The sequence below is a fragment of the Pempheris klunzingeri genome, chromosome 3 (assembly GCF_042242105.1).
Source record: "Pempheris klunzingeri isolate RE-2024b chromosome 3, fPemKlu1.hap1, whole genome shotgun sequence".
Classification (NCBI taxonomy): Eukaryota; Metazoa; Chordata; class Actinopteri; order Acropomatiformes; family Pempheridae; genus Pempheris; species Pempheris klunzingeri.
Genome location: NC_092014.1, coordinates 28,024,763 through 28,051,228, shown reverse-complemented (window position 1 = coordinate 28,051,228; position 26,466 = coordinate 28,024,763). Strand labels below are relative to the sequence as shown.

Here is a 26,466-nt window from a genome sequence, read left to right as displayed (position 1 = left end):
ATGCTATACAGCAGATGCTCGTGTCTCTCTGAACAATGAAGACATACTATGGGACGGCCTCTTCTGATCTTACACCAATCACTATGTCTTCAAATGTTGACAACATACCTGTGCTGAGCGTTGTTGCTAACGCTTGTGTAGCCTGCAGGGAAGCAGCAGAATAATAACCTTTATGACTCCTAGAAAGAGGTGAGAGTTGTGAAACACTGTAAAAGTTCCTCAGCATCCAGCACTGAGGGTCCAGCACGTGCTCCTTCTCATTCTGTCACCTCTGTATTGTTAGTGACCGTCATGGCGGACGAGGCCGCTAAACTAAATAGCCTGGAAACTGTGGACCTTGTGCCTTTGGCAGGATTCTCCAAAAAGAAGTGTAGAGGATCCAACTAACAGGGAAACGTTTGTATGAGTTTGCTGAAGAGTCCCTGATGATAGTCAGTGTCACTATATCTGTCACTGTCCAACCTGCTCACAAACAACAAACTCATGAATTGTTTTCCTCTCCTGCTGCTTAACTTTAGTTTTCTACACCAGTGCTCAACAGTTATCCACTTTGTCCTCGTTTACCAGATGAGAGACTCAGTGTGATGTCTGATCCAGAGGACAGAGTGCTGAATACTGCAGAGTTTATACTGAGAGGGACATTTGAAGACTTTGAGTTCAAACAGGACTGATGCCACTTGTGTCAGTGGTTCATGTGGACATCCTGCACTTTGCCACAATAATGTGTGTTGAAGCTGGACACAAAGATGATGTTCCACCTCAGACTGTTTCACTTGTAGGCTGCACAAGTAGGAAGACATTAGGATTTGGGCTCCTGTTTAACATTGATTCATTGATTGATTGAGTGCAGGTGGCTGTAAAGTAATAATGTGGAGGCTGCTGCAGGAGAGGCTCTTTGGTGAGAGGTGTGTGTGGCTCTTAAAAGAGCCGTTGTGTGGGTCCAGATCCGGGTCTGGGTCTGAGTCCGGGTCCACCTGCTTACTTCTTGGCGGGCTTCTCGGTCTTCTTGGGCAGCAGGACCGCCTGGATGTTGGGCAGCACGCCGCCCTGAGCGATGGTCACTCCGCCCAGCAGCTTGTTGAGCTCCTCGTCGTTGCGGACGGCCAGCTGCAGGTGACGGGGGATGATCCGGGTCTTCTTGTTGTCGCGGGCGGCGTTTCCAGCCAGCTCCAGGATCTCAGCGGTCAGGTACTCCAGCACAGCCGCCAGGTAGACGGGGGCTCCGGCACCCACACGCTCCGCATAGTTGCCTTTGCGCAGCAGCCTGTGAACGCGGCCGACTGGGAACTGGAGCCCGGCACGGGAGGAGCGGGTCTTTGCCTTTGCTCGGGCTTTTCCGCCGGTTTTACCGCGTCCACTCATGATTCACTGCTTTCTAGAGTCGGGACTCACAGAAACTGTGGCCCCGGCACACACAGCCCTTCGTTATATGCCCGCCCCAAGGAGGGCGGCCTCCCGGGACACTTTTGGCGGACTCTTTCAAAGACTTTCTGTCCAATGAGCAGCGGGCATCCGGGCGGTGTCTCCCTCCTCAGGGCGGTGCTGAGCTCCAGGAGGAGCCCCTCACCAATCAGGAGCCGGAGCTCTGGAGCAGCGTCACCGTTTCACAGCTTAAGAGCAGCGAGTCTCCTCTCTGGGCCGCACTCTTCTTCTTCTCCTTCTCCTTCTGCTCCTCTGACTGAGACGAAGCACACAAATAATGGCAAGAACCAAGCAGACCGCTCGCAAGTCCACCGGAGGCAAAGCCCCCAGGAAGCAGCTGGCCACCAAGGCCGCCCGCAAGAGCGCCCCGGCCACCGGCGGCGTCAAGAAGCCCCACCGTTACAGGCCCGGTACCGTGGCTCTGAGAGAGATCCGTCGCTACCAGAAATCCACCGAGCTGCTCATCCGCAAGCTGCCCTTCCAGCGCCTGGTCCGTGAGATCGCTCAGGACTTCAAGACCGACCTGCGCTTCCAGAGCTCCGCCGTCATGGCTCTGCAGGAGGCCAGCGAGGCTTACCTGGTCGGCCTCTTCGAGGACACCAACCTGTGCGCCATCCACGCCAAGAGGGTCACCATCATGCCCAAGGACATCCAGCTGGCCCGCCGCATCCGCGGAGAGAGAGCTTAGACTCTCTGCTGCTGCTGCTGCTGCTCCACAAACCACAACGGCTCTTTTAAGAGCCTCCTCACTCTCTGCTCAAGAGCTTCTTCCTCTGCTGCTCCTCTTCACTCACTCTGGGACCCGTTTACTGCTCACAGTCCAGCACAAGTCACCAACCCATCAGTAACACTTTACTCAGCTGGATAAACTTAGCTTCTGACTAGTCTTCCACAATCAACTACATCCATGTTAATACTTCTCATATTTCAACTCCAACCTAAAGGCCCACAGATGCACTAACAACAAATCACACGTTCATCAGTGACTGATATATTTGGTTTTTCTACTTCTTTATGTTACAATATTATTTTGGTTGTTGAGGGAATTCTTCTATTGGTGAGAACTGAAATAAAGACTGTGATACAGAAGGCCTTTCTCAGTTTTATTCTTTGTGAAGACGGTCAGACAATCAGAACAGAGAGTGAGACTAAACCTACTGTAACACAGTAATATTTATGTGATAGGAGGAATGAGAGACATTTGCTCCCACGATAACAAGCTCTCACCACTACCTGTTACCTTGCACGTACACAATGTGCACAGCTGCATAGTAAACGTTGAAATAGTTGTACAACGACGAGGTTGTTAGCTCTCCTCCACTCAGCTGGATGGTGAGAAACTTGACTGCTATCATTTTCCCATGACATGGGAGCTCAAGTTGTGTTGTGTGTGTTTAATAGTGACAGGAACAGTGACAGAGAGCCATTAACCTCCACTGTTCTTTTCTTGTTCCAACATTTGTTCTGTGCATCACTTCAGTTTCACTGAGTACTTTTAATGTGCAGAGTTTCCATCAGTTGTAGCAGGAGAGACACTTTAGAGGAGGTGAGTGGCCCTTAAAAGGGCCTTTGAGGTTCAGCATCAGCGGACCAGGATGAGGTTTAACCTCCGAAGCCGTAGAGGGTTCGGCCCTGCCTCTTGAGGGCGTACACCACATCCATGGCGGTCACGGTCTTCCTCTTGGCGTGCTCGGTGTAGGTGACGGCATCACGGATGACGTTCTCCAGGAAGGAAATATTAGAATTACTGGGAAACTGGACCATGGCAATCAATAGAGCAAACACCCATAGTTGCACTGGCTGAGTCGTTTGCCAAATTCTTACAATAATTCTTAACATTATAAGAGTCGTACAGAATTTTACTCTGATGGCAAATCAGGCTTTGACGGATATATATATTATATATAATTATAAGATATAGTATTGAGGGCTCCTGTTAATAACCTGTCCCAGTGAACAGGGGGAGAACTGTGTGACTTGAGCAGGTTGGTAAGTTGAGCCACCCATTGTTTCTGGGTAGCCATAGAATAAACGTACATTTTTGGAGAGTCATACATTTTACTCACCCTGTGATGGATAGAAGCCAATGGGCTAAGTGGTAGGCACATACAAGTTCAAGTTTTTCAAGGTATCATGAGTCTTGTGTCAGAACAATTACATTCAAGTGTGGCAAAATTGCAAATGTTGGTATTCTAAGAAGTTACAACATGCTTCCAATCTGGGACAACAGCCATTATAGGAGAGCTTGGATATGATACAAAAGTGTCTGGCAAAGCAATGGTGTGTCCCTACTACCTTCTCCTGTCGTCTAAAGGCTCTGATTAAAGAATACAAGCTAATGTTAAAAGTGGGGTATGCATCTTATTTTAGAAGCATTTTTTGTGATATTTGTTGAAATGTTCACTCCATCCTCTCACAATAGCAATCAGTGATTGAAATAGTTAGAAAAAAATAATCAGTAGCTGTGGCATTCACAGCACTGTAAGAAGATGTCCACTTTGCCTGTGTACCTTCTGTGCTTGCCTACTTACAGTCAGGTCTGTAGTGGCCAGTGTCATCTTCTTTGCCGTTGTGTGCTGGGGGGGTGGCATCGGGAGCGGTGGTACCAACAAACCCAACGAGCTTGTCAGGAAGGCCAGCTCTGTGGTGGGGATGGAAGTGGACAGCGTGGAGGCAGTGACAGACAAGAGGATGAGAGGAAAGCTGAAGGCGATCACGGACAGTCCCTCTCATCCCCTCCACGCCGAGCTGAGGAAACTCAGGAGCACGTTCAGCCACAGATTCCTCCAACCAAGAGCCTCAAAGCGACTGGGTGGCTCCTTCATACCATCAGCCGTCAGACTGCACAACACCGCAGCACCCAGCACCTCCCAACGGCAGAGACTGTCACCGTTTATCCACAATAGCTCATTTTGTAAATTTCCACTATTCACCTGTGTACATACATCAAGATTTGAACTATATTTTTTAATTTGCACTATATTTTATTCTTGTACATTCTTTTATTTTGTATTTTTTTGTACATTTGCATTATATTTTGTATATTGGTATTTATTTTATTTTTTTAACTTAATTTTTTTCATTTTCCTTTTTCTTTCACTGTAATTTTTTTCTGAATGGAGCTGTGTGTATATGTGAATTTCCCCTTTGGGTTATATTGTTATAAAGGTGCATCTTGAATCTTGAATCTTGAATCTTAGGTCCATAAATATTTGGACATTGACTAATTTTTCAGCATTTCAGCTCTGCACACCACCACAATGGATTTGAAATTAAACAATCAAGATGTGGTTTAAGTGCACACTTTCAGCTTTAATTTGAAATCCAAATCAGGTGAACAATGTAGGAATTACAACACATTTTGTATGTGCCCTCCACCTTTTTAAAGGGACCAAAAGTAATTGGACAAACCAACATAATCATAAATCAAGTTGTCACTTTTAATATTTGGTTGCAAATCCTTTGCAGTCAATGACAGCCTGAAGTCTCAAACCCATAGACGTCACCAGACGCTGGGTTTGGTCCCTGGTGATGCTCTGCCAGGCCTCTACTGCAGCTGTCTTGAAGTGCACGCTCAATTGGATTCAGATCAGGTGATTGACTTGGCCATTGCAGAACATTCCACTTCTTTGCCTTAAAAAACTGTTTGGTTGCTTTCGCAGTCTGCTTCGGGTCATTGTCCATCTGCACCGTGAAGCGCCGTCCAACTAGTTCTGAAGCATTTGGCTGAATATGAGCAGATAACATTGCTGGAAACACTTCAGAATTCATCCTCCTGCTTTTGTCAGCAAATTTGTCAACTCTAGACCTTTTATCTGCTTCTTGTGGATGACATAATGAGGGAATAACACACACCTGGTCATGGAACAGCTGAGCAGCCAATTGTCCAGTTACTTTTGGTGGAGGGCACATAATAAATGTGTTGTAATTCCTACACCGTTCACCTGATTTGGATGTAAATACCCTCAAATTAAAGCTGAAAGTGTGAATTGTTTCATTTCAATTCCATTGTGGTGGTGTACAGAGCCAAAATGCTGAAAATTGTGTCAATGTCCAAATATCTATGGACATGACTGTATGTGCGTGATCTTCCACTAGGTTAAAACGAAAGTGCAACCACAAATTGAGCTGTACCTTAGCAATGGACTCTTGCTGACTGACTTTATGCTGGGAGTTAACCAGTGAGCACCAGTCATTATTGCAATACGAACGCCGACAGGGCGATGCAGGGCCACAGTGTGAAGCAGAGTGGTCTTTCAGGGATTCGTTTTTCAATAATAGCCACGCTGTTCATTATCCCTTACATTTTTGATGTGTTGACATTATTAGCTTGCTAAAACATGCTATGAAACAGCATAAGGAGACACCACAGGAAAAAAACGATCAAATAGTTTATTTAAGTAAAGTGTACTTAAGTGCATGGAATTTAAAATGACGCATAAAACAGCCTTTCAATTAAATAGTTACGTCAAATTGCAAGAAATGTGCAATAAGCCAAGTTAAATTAATGTTTTCACAACACTTGGTGCATAAGAACAACACCAAACAAACACATAGCTTATTTCATTGAGAACTGTTAACAGTAGAAAAAGTAGAAGATCTCCAGAGCTGCATTTTAAGTGCATTAACATAACTTTTCAGATACGTGCATAAAAATGAATTAAGAAAACACAAGTGCATTTGAATTTTTTGAAATGTGAATAAAAGCAGAAAATAACTCCACAAAGGTATAGCTTGGTTTTAAAAAGAACACATATTAAGAGATTGTTTGTCTAAAACAGTAAGTCAAGTAAGACCAAGTGGTCCAAAGCCAATAGGCTGTGTGTGTGTGTGTGTGTGAAATATCCACCTTTGTGCTTATGTCCATTGTTGCCCTAGTGTAGCTGCCATGTTCAGCCTTGAAGGCCCTTATATAGCCCATCCAGGTGCTGTATGGCCAGTGAGGATGGTCAGATCCAATGAGAACAAATGGTTTTACTTTGTTGAGCTGAGGAAAGGGTAAGTCCTTGAGGTGAGGGTGGTGTAGCTGCAATGCAGCTGTTCAACAAGAACGCTCCATCAAAACTGAATGCAGTAGTCAGTGCCTTTGTGACTCTCTGTTGACAGGTCTTGTGATATTTGTAAACAATATACAATACAATATTTTTGTGCCTGGTCTTTCTCATGCTGTGGGGAAGAGAGTCAGGACATCCACGTTGGAGGCGATGGTTCTCTGCACGAAAATAGTAGATCGCCCCCTCTGGGTTGGGAGTGAGTTGCTGCCCTAAGTGAGGGAGTTCAAGTATCTCTGGGTCTTGTTTAGGAGTGAGGGTAAAACTGAGCAGGAGATAGACAGACAGGTTGTAGCAGCATCAGCAGTAATGCGGGCACTATACCAGACCATTGGTGGTGAAGAGGGAGTAGAGTCAGAAGGCAAATCTCTTCATTCACCAGTCGATCTGTGTTTCAACCCTCACATATGGTCATGACGTCTGACTAATGACCAAAAGAATGAGATTGTGGCTACAAGAGGCCAAAATGAATTTCCTACACAGCACACAGTTATCCATAGACCCGAAAAGTTCCAGTTTTGTTTCATCGCTCCACTGAACAGAATCCCAAAACTTCTGTGGCTTATTTATATGGTTTCGAGAATATTGGAGCCGACTTGTCTTATTCTTTTGGGTCAGTAGTGAGGTATGTCTTGGAGTTAGGGCATGGAGGCCTTCAGCAGTTAGGATGCATCTGACTGTAGAAACTGAAATTTCAGTGCTTACTGCACCAAGTCTTGCTGCAGGTCTTTTGCAGTCACTTGTGGGTTATTGACCACCCAGAAATCTGGTGGCAGTCGTTAATAGCTTCCTCTTTCTGCCACGTTCAGGTAATGTAGCCAGTGTGATGATCTCCTCTTTTTGGACAATTCTCGACACTAACATGAAACCAAATGTCACTGTGAACAAACCCCTTGCCAGTCTTTTATGTGTTCTATGTCAAGCTCACCTGATGCTACATATATATATATAATTTATACATACATGTTTTCTCACACACACACACAGTTGCAGTTACATATGTTTTACAGTTATAGTTATTATGAGTGATTTATACAATTTCTTATACAGCTCTGTTGAATACTCAATTCTGATTGGTCAATCACAGCATTCTACAGTCTGTTATTTTTGTATAGCACACCATTGCCATGTATAACAGACCGTTGCTATGGGAGCCGCTCTAACAGTGGAGGGAAGAAAATAATGTTTTCAATAAAATTTTAAACTAAAATTTAATAAAGTTTTTAAGTCCGTATTTTGCGTCAAGTCGTTGATTTCTTTGGTGCAAAGCCGTGTAATTAGCGGGATAATGTACAGTACCTTCTTATTTGAAAACGATGCATCTCTAGTGTCATTGATTGCCTTATCCTCATCACAGGCCATCGTAGACCTCTGTAGTGCATAGTTCAGTTCAAAAGACAAAAGCACCTCTTTTCTTCATTACAGCACTCATTTGTGGAAATGTCATGTGAAAATTATATCGTTGAATAGTCTTGAAAAGAAACATAAAGCATTGCAACAACTGCTACTGTAAAATCAATGTAATAGCAAAATAAAACTGGAGGAAGACTTGTGTAAAACAATCATTTATTTGTCTGTGGTGTGATTATGAAATATTTTTAAAAATCAAACACAACCTTACATTGTACATCAACAGCAACATATTGCCTATTCTTAAAGCTAGGTCAGTTAGTGATCGTAATGACCATTCATTAAAGTTTTATTTCCAGTAGCAATTCCAACTCTCTTTATTTAGATACAATCAACCATACAGTATATTTTTAACTTCATAATGCCACTCGGTTTGTCATCAAGTGACAAAAGAAGAAACCTGAACTGATTCTTACATGACAACTTGATCAAATTCCACATTAAAATATATCAAGATCCTGGATTTAATTGGAGAGTTTTGACTGAACAGCCACACAAAATATCTTTTTCAATAAATATGGTTTGAATCCCATAATTCAGTACTCTAGTCCTGTTTCCACACATTGCAGTTTATTGTCAATAGCGCATGTTGTACTCAGACTCACTGGCACTGCTGCTGTTGCTTCGTCTATTCCGCTGCCTTCCACCATCAGACTTCCAGCTGAGTTCTTTGGATGGGTTGAGGACCTCCATCCCAGTCTCTATTCCCAGGAGTTGCCTTTGCACCAGTTTATAGTACAGCCCCTCACTGGCCATCAACTGACTGTGACACCCCTGCTCAGCCACACAGCCCTTGTCGATTACAATGATGTTGTCTGCTTTCTCCACTGTGCTGAGCCGATGGGCAATCACCAGCACTGTATGTTCCTGCATGATGTTATTTAGAGCCTGCTGAACCTGCAGTATATACAACAGAGATGAACAAAAATGATCACAGAGATTAGTCAACACACATGTTAATGTTAGCCCTTTTTCAACCACTCAAAGCGATTTATCACAACATCCACACTCCATTCAGAGACTGATGGGACAATCCTGGCATCAGGAGGAAACTAATCATTCACACACCAAAGCTATGCTTCGAGAACAATTTGGGGTGAGCTGCTTTAACTCTGTGCCACAGTTTACTACTGTAGCGTGTATCTCGGGGCCATGTTACTAGAGCACTGTGTTTCTTTTTTCTGCCTCCTGTACATCAGATTTCATTAGGCATTAGTAAATGTAGGGCTGCACTTACGATGTGCTCACTCTCTGCGTCCAGAGCACTGGTTGCCTCATCTAGGATAAGAACAAGAGGGTTGCGGATGAGTGCTCTTGCAATGGCCACCCTTTGTTTCTGCCCACCTGACAACTGGGCACCTTTTTCTCCGACACCTAGGGAACATCAGGGAGCAATAATTCAGCTTCATGGCTGCATCTTTATGAAGGCCAGATATGTGTATGTATGATATGATATGTATGATAATATGTAGCTGCCCTTTAGGCCAATGCAAGCATGCAAATTCCACACAGAAAGACCCCAGGTTCAAACCTGAAACCGTCTTCCTGTGAGGCAACAATGCAAACCACTGCACCACCATGCTGCCCCTGATACTGATATTCTTAGATAAAATCAGCTGGATCCAATCCTAACCTTCTTTCTGTGAGGCTAACCACCATGCCACCCACACATGATGGTGTTGGAAAAACATAAATCAACCTCTCTCTAGCAAGCCCACTGATAATTATGTGTTAGTGTTTGCTTCCATCTTGATGACTGGGTGTCCTACAGTAGCTCATCAACCATTTCATTACTAATACATGAATGGGTGACTTTTAAATAGATGCATATACTAATTACTTGTCTCATAGCCTTTAGGGAGGGCAGTGATAAACTCGTGAGCATTAGCCCTGGAGGCAGCCTGCACCACAGCCTCCATGGGGATGTCAGTCAGGCCATAGGTGATGTTCTCTCTGACCGTCCGCGCAAACAGCACAGGCTCTTGGCCCACAAGAGCTATCTGCAGAAGTAAGACAGTAAATGCATGGCGTTATGAGTGAAAGACCTGCATCCTAGTGACAGTGTAGTACAGTCAGCTTAGATTTGACTGCCACAAACGGGGCAGGGTGGTACACACATTGTTAATTTTGATCTTTTGTTGAGATTTGTTGACAATAAGGCAAATAAAGAATAAAAGGACATGTTCTAGCCTGCCCCAAATGTTGAACTCTGTCAACTGACCTTGGAGTGGAGGTAGTCATGTTGGAAGGTGTGAACAGGTTTTCCATCCAGCAGCACTTGGCCGTGCTGAGGAAGGTAGAAGTTTTCCAGCAGACTCACACAGGAGCTCTTTCCACTCCCTGAAGGCCCCACAAGGGCGGTGACCTCCCCAGGCCGCAGAGTGAATGACACATCCTGCAAAACACAGTGATTAAGGACATTTGAACACATTTGCCATCATAAAAAGTTGATAAGTTGATATATTGGATTAAGGTTTATCAACACATTGTGGCAGCAAGATAACTCAAAACAAACCTTAAGAATATCAACCTCAGGGCGTGTTGGGTAGCCAAAAGTGACGTCTTTAAATTCAACTAGACCAACGCATGTGTCTGGAGCCTCTGTGCCATCAGCTGGGTGTTTGGGTTCCCTGTCCAGGTACTCAAAAACCTTCTCAGCAGCCCCCACTCCCTGCATGAGGCCCGTGTACACTGATGCAATACTCTGTAAGATACATACACACATGACATTGGGTAAATGGATCAATGTACTTTAAATGCTTTCATACACAACGCAATAATAAAAAAGTAATAAACAGCTGAAATACCTCAAGACATTCTCCAAGCTCGAGCACGTATATGAAAAAAGATATCAAGGCACCACTACTCATCTGACTTGTCACTACTAGGTGACCGCCATAGTAGAGGACTGCAACCTCTAAAGCAAGCTCTGAGATCTGGAAAAACAAACACCCCCACCCTATTAATGCCCAAACTGTAACCTATCAATAAATACATATTTTAAATCTTCATTCGGTGTGGCAACTGCTGATACCTACACAACTGGACCACATGTAGCAAGCATAGGCCAGTGCTTGTTTTTTGTTGAGCTGGAACATGACCAAAAGTTTGGCATAATAGGAGTTGACTTCCCCACACTCGTTGGCAAAGCTCCGTACTGTCCTCACAGCTGAAATGGTTTCTTCTGCCACTTTATTGGCCTCTGCAAGGGTTGTTTGCACCTCTTTGGCCAATTTCTGCAAAGAAAAATGCAAAGAAGTTAACTGAAGGTAATCTGCAAATGAAATGATCAACACAGACACAAAAAGCCTCTTTACCTTGTAGTATTCACCGTAAAGTTTAGAGACGAGGGCGATGAAGGGGAACCCCATGATGGACACCAGTGTGAGCTTCCAGGACATACTGAACATGAAGACGAAGAATCCAAAGCCCTTGATGACGCTCCGCAGGAAAATGTTGATATTCTGGGAGATGAGGTCACTCACCTGGGTGGTGTCAGCTGACAGACGTGAAATAATGTCACCTATAGGGTGTGATATAGGCATGTTATAACATTAGAAGGACTGCTCTTTGGTCAAAGAAGACCCACATACAGAGGGAGAAATCAATAATCCAGATAAAAGGGGTGAATGGATGTATAGTCTTCCTACATCACCTGTGTGGTTTTCATCAAAAAAGGCAATTTCTTGCCTCATCAGAGTTCTGAAGAGATGGTTCCTGAGTCGAAGGTTTAATCTTGCAAACGTCAGGGTGAAGACTCCTCCACGTATACCCATTGCAAGTGAACTAAAGAGAGAGTAAAGATGTCATTTAAGTCTGGCATTTCTCTGGTTTGGGACGTGACTCATGATGTTTGGCTTCAAATCTAGTCGAGCAGCTTTCACACATTAAGTCATTAAGTTATCACACTCTTCTACCTGATCCCTCCAAGCTCTGTTCAACAATGGCAAAATGTCAAAAAATAATAAACACTGTTACAATAAATATAACCTAGTGTACAACAGTCTCTAAACAAATGCCTTTGTCACCTTACATTGATCTGTAACTTGGCCAGTTATTTTATTTTGAAAATGCACACAGGATAACTCCACCTGTACTCACCTGATTAAGGCCAGCACTGACAGTGTGATCACAGGCTTAGCAAAGTACTCCATGCTCTGGTGAACCACAATGCTCTCTATTGCTTTCCCACAGTAGTAAGGTATGAAGGCCTCGCCTGCAGGTTAAAGACAGAGACTGGAACATTTTTGGGTCTTACTGCAAGTGATTTACCAACAAAAAAAATCAACATGCATGGTGAAAACGTGACCGTTAATGTCTCCAAAATAATTCTCCGTGTAAGTAATTTTGAGAGTTTCTGGTTCCACATTCTCAGTTGCGATCATTTTGATGGAAATGTTTCTTATTTTCAGATATTTCACAGACTGCTAATTATTTTCTCAATTTAACATCCAGACTACTCAGTAATAAAAATTAGCTGCAGCCCTTGTTAAGATGGTGAGGCATTTTTCCTTCAGTCTACTCTTTATGGAGCACTGATTTGAATGTGGAATATGTCCTGAAAAACACTGCGTCTTCGATAAGGTGCGGTACAGTCCATTAATGTCTGGGCATATATAAACACTACTCACTAAAAGTTAGGGATATTTGGCTTTCAGGTGAAATTTCAGGATGAACCTAAAATGCATTCTCACCTTTCCAGGTGAACTTAATGTGACCTTCTCTAAACCTTTGAATGCACATGTCCAACTGTTCAGTGTCTCAGTACTTTCTGCACCAGCTGCTGTTCTCTAACAAGAAGCTTAACAGCAACATTCACAACAGGTTTGATCCATGAATCCACCAATACATTTCCTGCTTCAGTTAGAATTGGTATTTAAACAGTCCTCCTCATCCTGCTGTTCACATTCTGACATCATGAGACCAAGACGACACCTAACAGTTGATCAGCAGCACCTCAACACTGGAGGCTTCAAACAGGAAGTCCTCAGACGGAGGTGTTCACTGAGCTTAGAGGGTCACAGAGTGTCATCAGGAGGTTGGAACAGTGATACAGAGACTGGAAGAGTCACAGAAAGGAGAGGAGTGGACGTCCTTTGGCCACGTCCCAATTTATTGAGACACTGAAATGTTTTGTTGTGGTATACCTACCACTGTTGGTAGATTTTCTTTCAATAAACTGTTTAAGATGAATAAAATGACCAGTGCATGCTTCTACTTAAATGTCCTACTTTCATGATATAATATCACTGTAGCATTCACTTTTTACATTTTCCATATATTTCACCTGAAAGTCGAATATCCCTAACTTTTTGTGAGTAGTGTGTATATATATATATATATATATATATATATATATATGTATGTATAAAATAAGGAGAAAAAAGACATTTGTGGTTTTTAATTTTAACATGTTTCATTTTAACATTGAGGTTAAGCTATTGTGACTTAACTGGTTTATATTACTATGTCAGGGAAACTCACATACAGCAGAGATGATGAGGAAAAGGATGGCTACAGACAGCAGCCCCCCGTCCTTTCTGCAGTAGCTTAGCAGACGTCCCAGTGTCGCCCCAGAGTTGGTCTTGTCCTTCTCCTGGCTTCTCTCCTCCTTCACCTTCCTCCTCTCACACCCGGCCTCCTGCTCCTCCTGATCAGCTGTCTCCAACAGCTTTTCAGTGTCCTCGGAGCCCCCTTCTCCTCCTCTGCTGCTGCAATTGTGACTGCGTGCATAGTTCGACTCCATCCCCAGCAGCCTCCATGACAGCACAAGACCCAGAGAGGAGGCACAAGTCCAGCACATCAGGCTCAGGACCCAGGGTTGGTGGGTCAGAGGCCAAATCTCAGACAGTATCAGTAGCTTGGCCAGGGTGAAGGTGATGATGATTAGGCAGATGAGGAGAATAAGTGTGTTGAGCTTAGTGACCCTCTGTGGACCGTCTTTCCTATTCCATGACACCCCGATGGAGGCTCCCAACAGGAGGGAGGCTCTGAGCAGTGCAGTGCCCCACAGGTCCAACACTGACTGGAGGATGTTAAAGTTTAGGGCATCCTTTGAGAATATGCTCAGGTGTGATCCGTGCGTGTATAGGACAGTTGTCACAGCCACGTCCAGCAGGCTGTACAACACAGAGCAGCTCACCGCTATTTTGATTCCCATGCTGAGTATTACGATAGAGTTGTACAGAGAGTTATGATGAGCACAACCAATGTTGCAACTGTCCCACATGAAAACAAAAGAAGGCGGTTAGTATCTAGATTAAAATGTAGGAAATCTGGTCGAAACTTAAAGCCATTACATTCATAGTCAGATTGATACATAGTGCAAAAATCATTCAAGGCTATCTATTAGTTCACTCAGAATTTAGCAGACATCATACAACCAAATACGAATATCTTAATTATTTCTTAAAACGTATGTTTACTTTGAAGGACTGCACTTCCTCTCCGGTAACATTACCTCAATGATGATGATGATTTTACATATGTGTGTGTATATATATATACACACACATATGTAAAATCATATATTATATATATATATATATATATATTTTTTTTTTCTTATTATTTTTATAGTCTTATATTTCTATTTATGTCTTGTGGTATGTTATATGGGAGAGGTCAGACGAAATCTCACTGTACTTTGCTGTATGATGACAATAACTCTGATCATCCAGTGAGGTTTCAACACATTATTACATTATTTAGTAGCTACGTCAGCTAGCTATTAGCAGGCGGTTAGCTGCGTTGCGTTGGGTTTCAAATAGCTCTATGTCATTAAATCCCTTACTGTTTGACCACTTGTCCATTCAATACACTGCAGTGTGTCTCTACTCAGCACACAGCAGCGTCAGTGTAGTACTTACACGTCTCACACCCTCACTCAAGTCAGCTTAGACAGAAATGATAGACTCCGCTGAACACCGGTATCAAAGGTCGTCTATTTTACAGTAGGTTTGGAATATGTCTCAACGGCACGTGACATGCGGAAGTCCACTTTGTGAACACCTAGTGTGACAAGTCCAGACTCTGGAGGACGCATGACGTCACCGTCCCAGCCCTTAATACGTATCCTGTCCGGTTACCGTCTCTGAAATATAAACACTTACAATTAAACGAAATATGAGATTAAACAAAACTCTGCATCGTTTGTTTCCGCTTTAAAAACCATTTAAAAAAAAATCCAAATGTTGTCAAATCGTCCATAGATTTGAAATTTAAAAACTATAAACTCGCTATAATAATATTATAATTATAGTATTATATGCTTTGTTATATTTCTGATTGTAAACTCAAAATGGTGCATTAGAAATAATATTTTAAATTCCTATAGGAGTTGCAGGGATTGATAATTCTAGTACTAATTGATTTAAGGTCTCAGAAAAATAGTACGATAGAAGTGAATATCTGGAATACCTAAAGTCACTATGAAAACTTAAGTAAGCCTTTGTTAAAACTGCAATAATAAATATATATAGTTCGTATCGACAGTGGATCAAAAGACTGAGAAATGTGAAAGGGGGTGTTTGTAGTGTGCAGTTCCCCTGAACTATAATATGATCAGATGACATTCTTTAATTATCTGGACAAGAACATTTGGTGTGTCTTTGCCTCCTGCTCTACATGACGGGGTCGCAGCACTGAGCCCTCTGCAGGTCTGCAGGTTGTCCACACGGAGACAGAAAAGACCAAGATGCACCTGGCGGGTGTAACGATGTGTAACTCAATGGCGCCGCCTTGTGACCACAACCAGTAATATCAGGTGACTGTGTGAGCCCGTTCACAGTCTGCTTCACCTTTGGATCAAATGTCTGAATAGATCGACCACCTGGTTACAGATCTATAGCTGATCAAACTCAGTGGGCAGGAGGCCGTCTGGACCAGGACTTTTCCCCACATTGAACTGTCTGATGACCTGAACCACCTCATCTTGACTTTATTGTCCAATAAGTGATGGAGACACTTTCTCTAAGAAGGAGCTTCACAGTAGCTGAGTGTGTTTGTAGTGTCTCATAAGCATGAGCACATGGTTCTTTAACCACAGCATCACTGCTTCTGAACAGAGTTCAGCATTTTACTTTGAACACGTTTTGGTTCAGATTTAAGAGCGTGGACCACATTTCCTCTGTTGTCTAATTGTTCATAATAAAAGTGATCTATTTGTGTTTTTATCTAAATTTGACAGTATCTTCTTCCAGTGTTTTTTATTTTAATAAACAGTTTCATGAATACATCAGAACTAGTGTGTGTTTTTAAGTTAAAGTCTTAAAGAAGTCTGTTATTCCATGTTTTGATGTTTCCCATAGTTTAATATCAGATTTAATGAGGATATCTGGTTACTATAAGTAGAATTAATTCTTTATCTCTTAAACTTTATTGAGGGTTCAGAGACACAGATGCTTTAACTAAAAGATGATCAGATCATCATTTGAAACTGGTCCATACCGGATCCATACCGGAAGTTTGTGGATTCTTTCGAATCTGGAGCAGAGTACACATTAATGATAAGATACCTTTGTCCTCTATTAAAACAGGCCAACATGAGCAGCCTGCAGTTTGGCTCCGCCCAGAGAAGGTGTCCTCTATCACGTCCGCAGTTACGATACAACCACCGCCGGTGAGCCGTCCGACAGCAGACTGTTTGTAGTCACCGCAGAGAGAAGAGACGCAGAAATGAGCGGAAGAGGCAAAGGAGGAAAAGGACTCGGTAAAGGAGGCGCCAAGCGGCACCGTAAAGTCCTCCGTGATAACATCCAGGGGATCACCAAGCCCGCTATCCGCCGTCTGGCTCGCCGCGGCGGAGTCAAGCGGATCTCCGGTCTGATCTACGAGGAGACCCGCGGTGTGCTCAAGGTCTTCCTGGAGAACGTCATCCGGGATGCCGTCACCTACACCGAGCACGCCAAGAGGAAGACCGTGACCGCCATGGATGTGGTGTACGCCCTCAAGAGGCAGGGCCGAACCCTCTACGGCTTCGGAGGTTAAACCCGCTCACCGACCGCCCGCTCAACCCAAAGGCTCTTTTCAGAGCCGCCCACCGAGTCCCACAGAGCTCCTGTCCTCCGTCTCACCGGTTACTCGCTCCTCACTCAAATGTCCTGGTCCCCTCACATTGTGCTGTCACATCATGTTAATGTAGTATAATAATGGTTAAGGTGTCATATGAGTTGATGTAGAACAGGAGTGTTGATCAAATACCATCATCAAACTAAACAAGAGATCACATTTTCTACTAAAGTGTCATTTAAAGCTGCAGTAAGAAGAAACCAGAGCTTCATGGTGGAAACTAGAGTGAACACCAAAGTCTCTGAACCCTGTTCAGACTCTTCAGGTCTTCATAGTGGAGCTGAGCTCCATCCAGTCTGCTCTCTGTGTGAGTGGAGGATGAGGAGCCTGCAGCTCATCAGCAGCTTCACACCCACACCAGGACAGGATCTTTGTGTCGGACCACTTCTACTGCTGAACACCTGAACCGACACCCCCTCAGTCCCCACACCTGTATGGAGAGCTGACTCCCTCTGATGTACTCAAGCACCTTTCTACACATCCCATCCACACTTCATCCATACAGGAGCAATAAAGGCTTGAGACCCTCCTTTCACACACTCAAGCTCTTTAGGACAAAGTTGGGCCTCAGTGTTTTGTCCAACCTGAGCCCACTGCTTCATGTATGAATCCCACTTCCTTCCTCTGTCTGCTGGATGCTTGGTTTCCCAGGTTGTCCATCTGATGTGGATCTGTGCCACATTTAGACCTGAATAAAAAGATCAGTGTTAGAAGAACATGTAAAAACATCCATAATAACTCTCTTGTCCTTTTTCCGTGTCTTATTGTCTCTGCAGTACTTCTGACTGGATGATGTGCTGCACAGCTGCTATTGTGACTCAAACCTCCAAGAGGAGACCTCCTCCACCCAGTGAGAGGCTCAACCAATCACAGGAGGGGGACCACACAGCCCTATTAGCAGCGGAGACTGGATAAGAAGAGCAGACATCCTCTGCACCACTCATCTGTTACTGTACAGTACCAGGAGAGAAACATGCCTGAACCCGCCAAGGCTGCACCCAAGAAGGGCTCGAAGAAGGCCGTGTCTAAGGCCACCAAGACCGGCAAGAAGAAGAGGAAGACCAGGAAGGAGAGCTACGCCATCTACGTGTACAAGGTCCTCAAGCAGGTCCACCCCGACACCGGCATCTCGTCCAAGGCCATGCTGATCATGAACTCGTTTGTCAGCGACATCTTTGAGCGCATCGCCGGTGAGGCCTCCCGTCTGGCTCACTACAACAAGCGCTCCACCATCACCTCCAGGGAGATCCAGACCGCCGTCCGCCTGCTGCTGCCCGGTGAGCTGGCCAAGCACGCCGTGTCCGAGGGCACCAAGGCTGTCACCAAGTACACCAGCTCCAAGTAAGCAGCTCAGCTGCTCCTCCAACCCAACGGCTCTTTTCAGAGCCACCCACTTCAAGTGAAGACCACAAACTACCTTCCTCTCTCCCTCCTCCATCTCCTTTCTGCTCTTTCACTTTGGCTGCTGTTTCTGTGCTCCACAAACAGAATCATAAATGATGAGCCCTCTTAGCCTGGAGCTTCCTTCCTCACTGGATCTTTCCGCCACCACAAACTCACTCCTGCTCCAATAAACCAAACAAGAAGCGCTCCGTGCCCACGCGCTGCGTCATGCGTAAAGACGCACCACAGAGCCCCGTGAGCGCGTCAAAGACTGTGTATAACCCTCCTTTCCCCGTTCCTATTTCCATATACATCCTGTGTCCATGTTTAGCCAGCAGAGGGCAGTATGAGCCAACACTGGTACTCTTACTCATACTGTGTTCATTTGGAGAGGTTGTACAGTGAATATAAAAAGTCACAGCCCTGTTAAAATGTCAGGTTTTTGTGATGAAAACAATTAGACCAAGACAAATCATTTCAGAAGTTGTTCCACTTTTTAATGTGACCTATAACTTGTACAACTCAATAGAAGAACACAAGTGTGCACACAACCTGGCACTTTAACAGGGTGTGTAGACTTTTTATATCCACTGTATATACTGTCAGTCAGTAACAAGTGTCCATTTTCTTTGAACAGAAACAGCCTTTTTGTCGCCACCAGACTCCACTGACAAAACAACAGTCATTTCCCCTCACAGAACACTGTCACCTAGAAATGACGTCTGTGTATTTCACCCAATTGTGGTCATTATCAGCCCGTGTTGTGTTGACAGACGACAACAGCGATGTAGAGAACACCTCTCCTGGTGTGGAGAGTGAATGAGACACTACATTCATGGAATACAACAGAATAGAATAAGAATCTGAACATTGCACAGTGGAAAAAACAGTTCAGTTCAAACTTGTTTCTGTGTCTAGTGCAGTTATGGCTTTGGCATAAAAACTGTTATTTAACCTGTTAGTCTGTGTTTTCAGTGACCCAAAGCGTCTGCCTGAGGGCAGCAGTTCAAAGAGTGGATTATCTGGGTGAGATGGGTCCTTGAAAATATTGTGTGCTTTCCTGAGACGGCAGGAACTGTACAGATCTTCTAGGGAGGGGAGAGGGCAGCCGATAATCCTTTGGGCTGTGGTGATGACCCTCTGGAGAGCTTCCCTGTCTGCTACAGCATCCTCCGTGGACACTGGTAAAGAGGGGCGATGGGTAAAGTGGGACAGTGCCCAGTTAAGCCCCATGCCCAGTACATGTGAACTTAAATGATGCCAACCAATCAGAGTGTTTTAAAAAGTTTCAAATGTCAGTCCAATAAGATGTGGGAGACACTATCAAGCATGATTTGAAAGCAGGACTTCCTTTTCTGACACATGATCACAGGAGCACATGGTGTGAGAAGGTAAGAATATTTGCCCTAGTAATATTTAAAATGACATACTGTAAATAAAAAATACGTGTGTGTGTGTATGAAGTTGTAGAGAGGTTTTATAAAGTATTTTATATTTTGCATGATCAGAAAATCAGTTTTTCTTTTCGTTGTCTCGGGGCAACGTTGTGCGAAAAGGGGTACTTCTTGAGGGAGACTTTGCTAACAGTGTGTTTGAATGTAATCAGATTTTATTTCATGTATTTGTGCTCAAGGTTTGAGCAGAACAGAAAAATAGGGTTTTAATGTCATAAAGCAGACATCACAGCTGTAGTTGTTCTGGTTGTATTTTCATTAGCATTGAGAGATACCAGTGACAGTGAAGATGAACAAGAAGATGACCAGTACCAGTATTTTAAAGCTCTTCTCTCTGACGACCTCCTTCAGCTAATTGTTCAAGAGTCCTGCACAGCATCCAGTGCAATCCTGGTAAACCGATCAACCTTACTGTTCAAGAACTTGACCTGTTCCTTGGCACTGTGCTGTGCATGTCATTCTTTAGTCTTCCAGCTGATGTGATTCGGCCTCCTAAATCACATCCTCATGAAGCTGAAACAGCTTCCTATGAAAGAGACATTGTGTGTGGATGAGGAGATGGTGCCATTTAAGGGCAAGAGCAAATTCAAGCAGTACCTACCCAGTAAACCAAGAAAACGGGGTTTCAAAATATTAGTCCTTGCTGGATCAGATGGCGTTCCACATCCACACAATTTTGAAGTTCACAAGGGGAAAGCAGTCCATCCAGCTGAGCTTCCAGATGTAGGGGCAAGTGAGAATGTGGTACTGCGCCTCGCAGAGCCAATACCGAAGAGCCAACATTTCAAGCTGTTCTTTGACAACTAGTTCAGCTCAGTCCCTCTGATGCTTGCACTGTCCCATCAAGGCATTCACTGTCTTGGTACAGTGCGCTCTAATCGCTTGCCAGGCAGTTCCATGATGTCAGATGCTGATCTGAAAAGATGTGGTCGTGGATCCTTCCAGGAAAAAACTGCCAATGTTGGAGATACGCAGCTGCATGCAGTAAAATGATGTGACAACAGGTCAGTCACCCTCCTCAGTAGCTACATAGGTGCTCACCCTGTGTCCCATGTGGACAGATGGGACTGAAGCCAAAAGACAACGATCAAGGTCCCATGTCCGGCAGCTGTATCTACGTGGGAGGTGTTGACTTGCTAGATTCACTGATTCCACTGTATCGCATCAAAGTCAGGTCAAAAAGTGGTACCACCGCCTTGTCTTCCAGAGTCCACAGGAGAGCTGCCTCCATCCTCCAGGACCCCACCCTCCCCCAGCACAGACTGTTCACACTTCTACCCTCAGGCTGGAGGTACAGAAGTGTGAAGTGTAGGACCTCTAGACTGAAGAACTCTTTCTTTCCCACTGTCATCAGACTCCTAAACAGATAACAGGAGTCTAGAATCAACCACTGACTACCTCAGATGTTACACACCCTTAGTTGCACATGTGTAATTGCACACTTTTTGCACTATTCATTTAGCTCACTTTAGATTATATGATATTTCTTTTCACATGCTGCCTTCTAAATTGCCTTTATTGCCTTTTATTTATTATTTATTTTATTTTTATTTTTTAAATTATTTTTTACTATTTATACTTAAATTGTTAGGCATTCATTGCAGACAGCAATGAAAGAATTCCATTGTACATGGAAACATGTTTCCCTACTGTACATATGACAATAAACACTTTGAATCTTGAATCTTGTCTTTCATTTGACAGACATGACAGTGGTGCCCTGCCGGCTGCTCTACAGACAGACGGGACAGCACTGAGGATGGGATGACAAAAAGCAACCACATGCACTTGTGCATTTAAATCCCAAATTGCACAAATCCAAAAAAGAAAGCAAGAAGAGAACCAGTGGTGGGATTTCCCAACAGTATGAGGTGAAGAGGAAGAAGCAGGGACCCACGGCTCCCATTCCAAATCAGGAATACATAACACTGGCCAACGATGTGTGACAACGAGGGAAGACGCGGGGTTCCTGGGTGCACAGGAACACCAAAAGTAAGTGATGTGTATATAAAGTGTAATGTGCACCTCTGTTTCACACTCAGAGTGACAGCAATGTCTCACAACATGATCAATCAATATGACATGACAGTGGACAATACAAACCTAAGCCTGTGTGGGGAATTTTATTGTTACTTTTGATCACTACTTATAAAAGGCCAATTATACAATACTGAGCCTCAAATTTGTACTAACTGCGCTAAATATATATGTAACAGAGTAAGTACTAACAACATCATATATAACCAATTACAGAACACTGGATTTGAATTAACACTATTAATGTATTGATTAACGTTACCACAAACTGTATCACCTTTATTTGAACTAACTACATGACCTGTGAGTGAACTAATAACACTATATAACCAACCATTAGAACCATTTGTGTTGCTAACATTGGAAGCTCAGTTCTTACTGACAATGTATGCTCTATGTTAATCAGCAGGGAGAGACTTATTAATGCAATGCACCGCCACAGGGAAGAGCCATACCCCATAGTTGCTAAAGAGGGGAACAAGCACTGGCCCCAGGTTCTGAAGGGTCAGACACATGACGATCAGGTGGGACATTTATGGCAAGAAAGCACAAGCACGCTTACATGCACCACTACACATCTCATAAACTACTTCACACCCAGTACTGGGAGCTCCAGGGACGAGGCTGGTGGGAGGCTGTTACTGGAACAGCAGGATGAGATAACTGCAGGGGAGGGATGCTCTCAGAATGACTCCATTGTAAGAAGCACACACACGATAGGGAAAGGTCACCAGGGAGGATACTTTGTTACAGGTACAGCTGCTGGATGAAGGTCGTGATGCCAAGAGGCTGGGACCAGCCTGTGCACCAACGAAGGGAGGGCCAAGCATAAATCCACGGCTACTCCCCACAGAGACAACCAATCAAAAATAATTGTATTCTTGCTGGAATGTATATACTGTTACTGCACATGTGTTTCGGGGCTCACTCTTTGACCTGTTGGCTGCAGACTAACAGCCTGCTGACTGTGGTTTTCAGAGCTCAGACTGAGTCCTTGATCAAGCTCAATACTTATTCACACAGAAAATAAAACACCTTAAATGAGAGAAGTTGCCTGTCCTTCATCGAAAAAAACGAACACGCTGACAGGAGTCATGAGAGGGATTACTGTTTGAAATTCACTATTTAGGTTGTAGTTAGACAATCCGGCAGCAGCCAACAAGCCGGCAGCAGCTAAGAAGTCCCCGACTGGGTTGATGAACGTGTGAGAGGTGAGCTAACATATCACCATGTTAACCTCCTTCATTACCATTAAATGGCCTTCTGAAAGTTTGTTTATGGGAAACGTTTTGGCCTTAAAAACTATGTGATGTAATTTATAGTTTTTACAGTGGATTTTAGTTCATATCGGTTGAAACATGAATAAATGTATTAGTTAAAATATACTGTATATTAAGCACTCTAATACAGAGATTGTCATTACTGAAGTGAAATAATCGTAAAGGCTTCAAGAATATATGTTTAATCAAGGTGTTTGTTTTATGTCTTTCACCAGCTCTTACGGTGTGTTCAAGTGCGTGAATGTGCCAATATGTCTTCACTAAAGGACACTGAATCATCAGTCAGAGAGCCAGACCGTTATTCAGCCGGGGCCTCTGCACAGACTGCTTGGCAGTCACTGAGGTCTGTGCTGGCTGTCCAGCTCTATTCATTTTGGATCTCACTGTCCATGAAGTGTCCTCTTGCTTTTCTCTGATCCTCCAACTTGTTGCTGTAGATGAGAAATTATCGCAACAAAATTATCCTGCAGCAAACTGATATCAGTGTATCCCAGCAACGCCTGTTGCTAGACAACAGCCATCGTGGCGTGGACACTCACAGGACTTCAGACCGGCTTAGACAAGGCCAGGTTTAAGTCTGGCAGGTTAAAGTCCAGTCTAAAGACTGGTCTGAACAAAGACCAACTTAGCAGTCACTTGCATGAATAGACACAGAGTTTCAGCCAGACTAGAGACACTTAGATTTACCTGTTGCAGTAAGTCATTTCCTATGAGGGTCAAATGTAAGACGTACCTGTCGCCCAATGCATTGTGGGTAAAGAGGGACACTTGACAGAAGAGAAGAAATGGCAGATACAACAGGAAGATCAACACCTTTTGTGTGTGTGTGTGTGTGTGTGTGTGTGTGTGTGTGTGTGGTCTTTTAATTGCTTCTTGTTTTTTGGCTTTGGACATCGACAGCGCTGACAGTGTCCCTGAAGGAGAGACAACTGAGTATTTTAACACCACATCTTCGTGTGTCATCAACGTCACGTTATTTCTTTATTTTCAAGCATCTGATTGATTTATTTCAGCTTTGGACAGCGAGGACAGCACCGACGGCGGCCCTAAAGGCGACACCATCCCCGGAGTCCCCACGGCCGAGGAAGCAACGGGAGCTGTCCGTGGTGCTAGAAAAGAGCCCCTGGCTTTGGTCCTGGAGCGGCACAACAGGGATCTGGATCTGGAGCATCGACAATTAAAGCTGAAATTGAGAAAATAGAATTAGTGAAAGAAAAACTGAATTCAGAGACTCGCTGTAATGAAAGAATAAAGTCAAACAATGAGGAGTTCAGCCTGAACTGATGTAAGAGCTCCACAGAGATTAAACTTACAACATGTCAGTGAATACACTGAACTCTGTGAGGACCTTTAAAGTTAGCTGGTACAAAGAAACACACTTCAAGTCGTTAGACACAAATAATCAATAGACCTTGTTGGCACTCCCACTGGAGCTAAACTCCCGTCATAGTTTACTCCTGCTGTTCATTCGGACTCTTTTAGTGACCAGTGGTGGGCCGTCAGGGCCAGCGAGGCCTTCTCTGCTGGCCTAAACTCAGAATCACTGATTTACGTTTTAATATTTTCCCATCAATCATTTTAGATTATTCCTAATAGTCTATGCTCATCATTTCATAGCGTGTCTCTGTGTCTCTGGGCTGGGGGGCTTCCAGCAGTGTATGTCTATATTAGAGCTTTTATCCAATCATATTTCAGTCATCATGTGTTGCCAGGGTCAAAGAAAGTGCAGGCGCCCATAGCTTAAAATACATCACAATGAAACTGTTGCTTTAACCAATCAGATTTCGAGTTGGTGACCCCAGGGCCTTCTAGCAGGCGTACGATGACGTCAGTATTTTCACGTCCTCTGATTGGCTGGTCAGAGAGCTTAGCCAAAGCTAGCGATTCTTATCTGTAGCAACCTGCACGAGCTAAAACTTTATCATCATCCTAAGTATTAATTATGGTGGCTGGGAGGTGCAAAACAATTTTAGTCAAGCGGTCTTTTGCCTGTTTTGTGGTGAACTGATTAACGCGGCACATTCCCTTTCCGGTTGAAAAAGTTTGTCTCGGCGTTTGTAAAAGTGTTTCACGTCTTGTAAATTTGTTTTCTCAAATGTAAATTTGTCTCAGGACTTGTAAATGTGTTATGGCAATGTAATTTTGTTTTCTGATTTGTAAAAATGTTTTCTAAAATGTAAATTTGTCTCCAGCTTTGTAAAAGTGTTTCTCGTATTGTAAAATTGTTTTGCACCTCCCGGCCACCGTAATTAATAGCAGTTTTTTTAACCCACAATGGCTGACGGAGGAGAAGATGTTAATTTGGTCGCAGATCTACTTAGAAATCCATTTTCAAGGCGGACTTTCCAAGAAAAGCTGGACATTCTGAGGAAATGCTGGCCCACCCCGAAGCTAGCGAGCCTGTCCCAGCCGGGAAAAGGGTTCGTCCGCCACTTTCAGGTCAGCAACTACGAGTGGTACCCTCAGCTTACAGGCCCAGAGGAGCAGATTGTGTTGCTGAGAACGCCTGGTGTTGGCAACTGATCGACTCTGTGTTTGGAGCCGAGTCGGTGGTTACAGTGTTTGGTGACTTGTTGAATTATTTTAATTGGGTTTCTTGCTTTAGTGATGTCATTCACTCTCGTAACATGAGATACCTGTCTGCGATGCAGCGTCCTGTTCTACTGCCTTTCTGTGAAATATTGATGGTTTCTATAGCCGTGACGTCACAATGATGGTATTAAGAGGTGGTTTGATTCAGGTAGGACGCCACTGAAGGCCCAGGTGTAAAATGAACGGCCCGCCACTGCTTTTTTTTTTTTTTTCAATGCTTTATTGAAAAAATACACAAATAAACAAGTATGGCAACTTGATTTAACAGACATTGTAACAATATAAAGAGATTACCAAGGGAACATTAACTTTTCTCAAAATATAATACATACATTTGGTGCTTCAACATAATAAATTCAGAGCAGATTGAGGTAGACGTAAGGTAAATAAATCTTAAAAAGACAAAATTAAAATAAAAAAGTAGATAAGATAATAATCATTGATATCATAAGGGGCAATTCCTACTAATTTCAGCTATCCAATTCAGTTGGGAAATGTTTTAAGATATCATATAATTTCTGTGCTTTTAGACCTTTAAGAAGGTTTAAAGATTTCATATATGTTTTATATGTTTCAGGAAAATAATAATTTGGGGGGATGTTTTCAGTACTCTGTTCTTAAGAATTTTGCTAGACAGAATTACATTACAGCACAGTTCATCATTTTTGTTTTGCAAGATCAAACCAAAGGTTATATCGTCTCTAGAGATAGAAGCTGGATGCAATGGAATTTTTTGTTTGATCCATTTGTGCATGTTAAGCCAAAACG

General features: G+C 43.6%; 5 protein-coding genes across 5 annotated transcripts; 3 read left to right on the top strand and 2 right to left on the bottom strand.

Moving 5' to 3' along the window:
* Positions 1–978: 978 nt before the first annotated feature.
* LOC139224527 (histone H2A-like) lies at positions 979–1,380 on the bottom strand. The gene has a single exon (XM_070856004.1). The coding sequence runs from the start codon at positions 1,360–1,362 to the stop codon at positions 979–981; it is 384 nt and encodes a 127-aa protein (XP_070712105.1). The 5' UTR covers positions 1,363–1,380.
* A 294-nt stretch (positions 1,381–1,674) lies between these two features.
* LOC139224383 (histone H3) lies at positions 1,675–2,138 on the top strand. Its single transcript, XM_070855994.1, has one exon. It carries the CDS (start codon positions 1,700–1,702, stop codon positions 2,108–2,110), a length of 411 nt encoding a protein of 136 aa, XP_070712095.1. The 5' UTR covers positions 1,675–1,699; the 3' UTR covers positions 2,111–2,138.
* A 6,288-nt stretch (positions 2,139–8,426) lies between these two features.
* LOC139224180 (ABC-type oligopeptide transporter ABCB9-like) lies at positions 8,427–14,043 on the bottom strand. Its single transcript, XM_070855980.1, has 11 exons — positions 13,368–14,043; positions 11,985–12,099; positions 11,539–11,669; positions 11,201–11,406; positions 10,922–11,119; positions 10,691–10,819; positions 10,399–10,587; positions 10,105–10,278; positions 9,724–9,883; positions 9,121–9,257; positions 8,427–8,780 (listed from the first exon to the last, which is right to left on the bottom strand). Exons 1-11 carry the CDS (start codon positions 14,041–14,043, stop codon positions 8,460–8,462), a joined length of 2,436 nt encoding a protein of 811 aa, XP_070712081.1. The 3' UTR covers positions 8,427–8,459.
* Positions 14,044–16,538: 2,495 nt separating this feature from the next.
* On the top strand, positions 16,539–16,923 carry LOC139199259 (histone H4). Its single transcript, XM_070828305.1, has one exon. The coding sequence runs from the start codon at positions 16,560–16,562 to the stop codon at positions 16,869–16,871; it is 312 nt and encodes a 103-aa protein (XP_070684406.1). The 5' UTR covers positions 16,539–16,559; the 3' UTR covers positions 16,872–16,923.
* Positions 16,924–17,925: 1,002 nt separating this feature from the next.
* On the top strand, positions 17,926–18,360 carry LOC139198610 (histone H2B 1/2). The gene has a single exon (XM_070827507.1). The coding sequence runs from the start codon at positions 17,926–17,928 to the stop codon at positions 18,295–18,297; it is 372 nt and encodes a 123-aa protein (XP_070683608.1). The 3' UTR covers positions 18,298–18,360.
* The last annotated feature ends 8,106 nt before the right edge of the window (positions 18,361–26,466 follow it).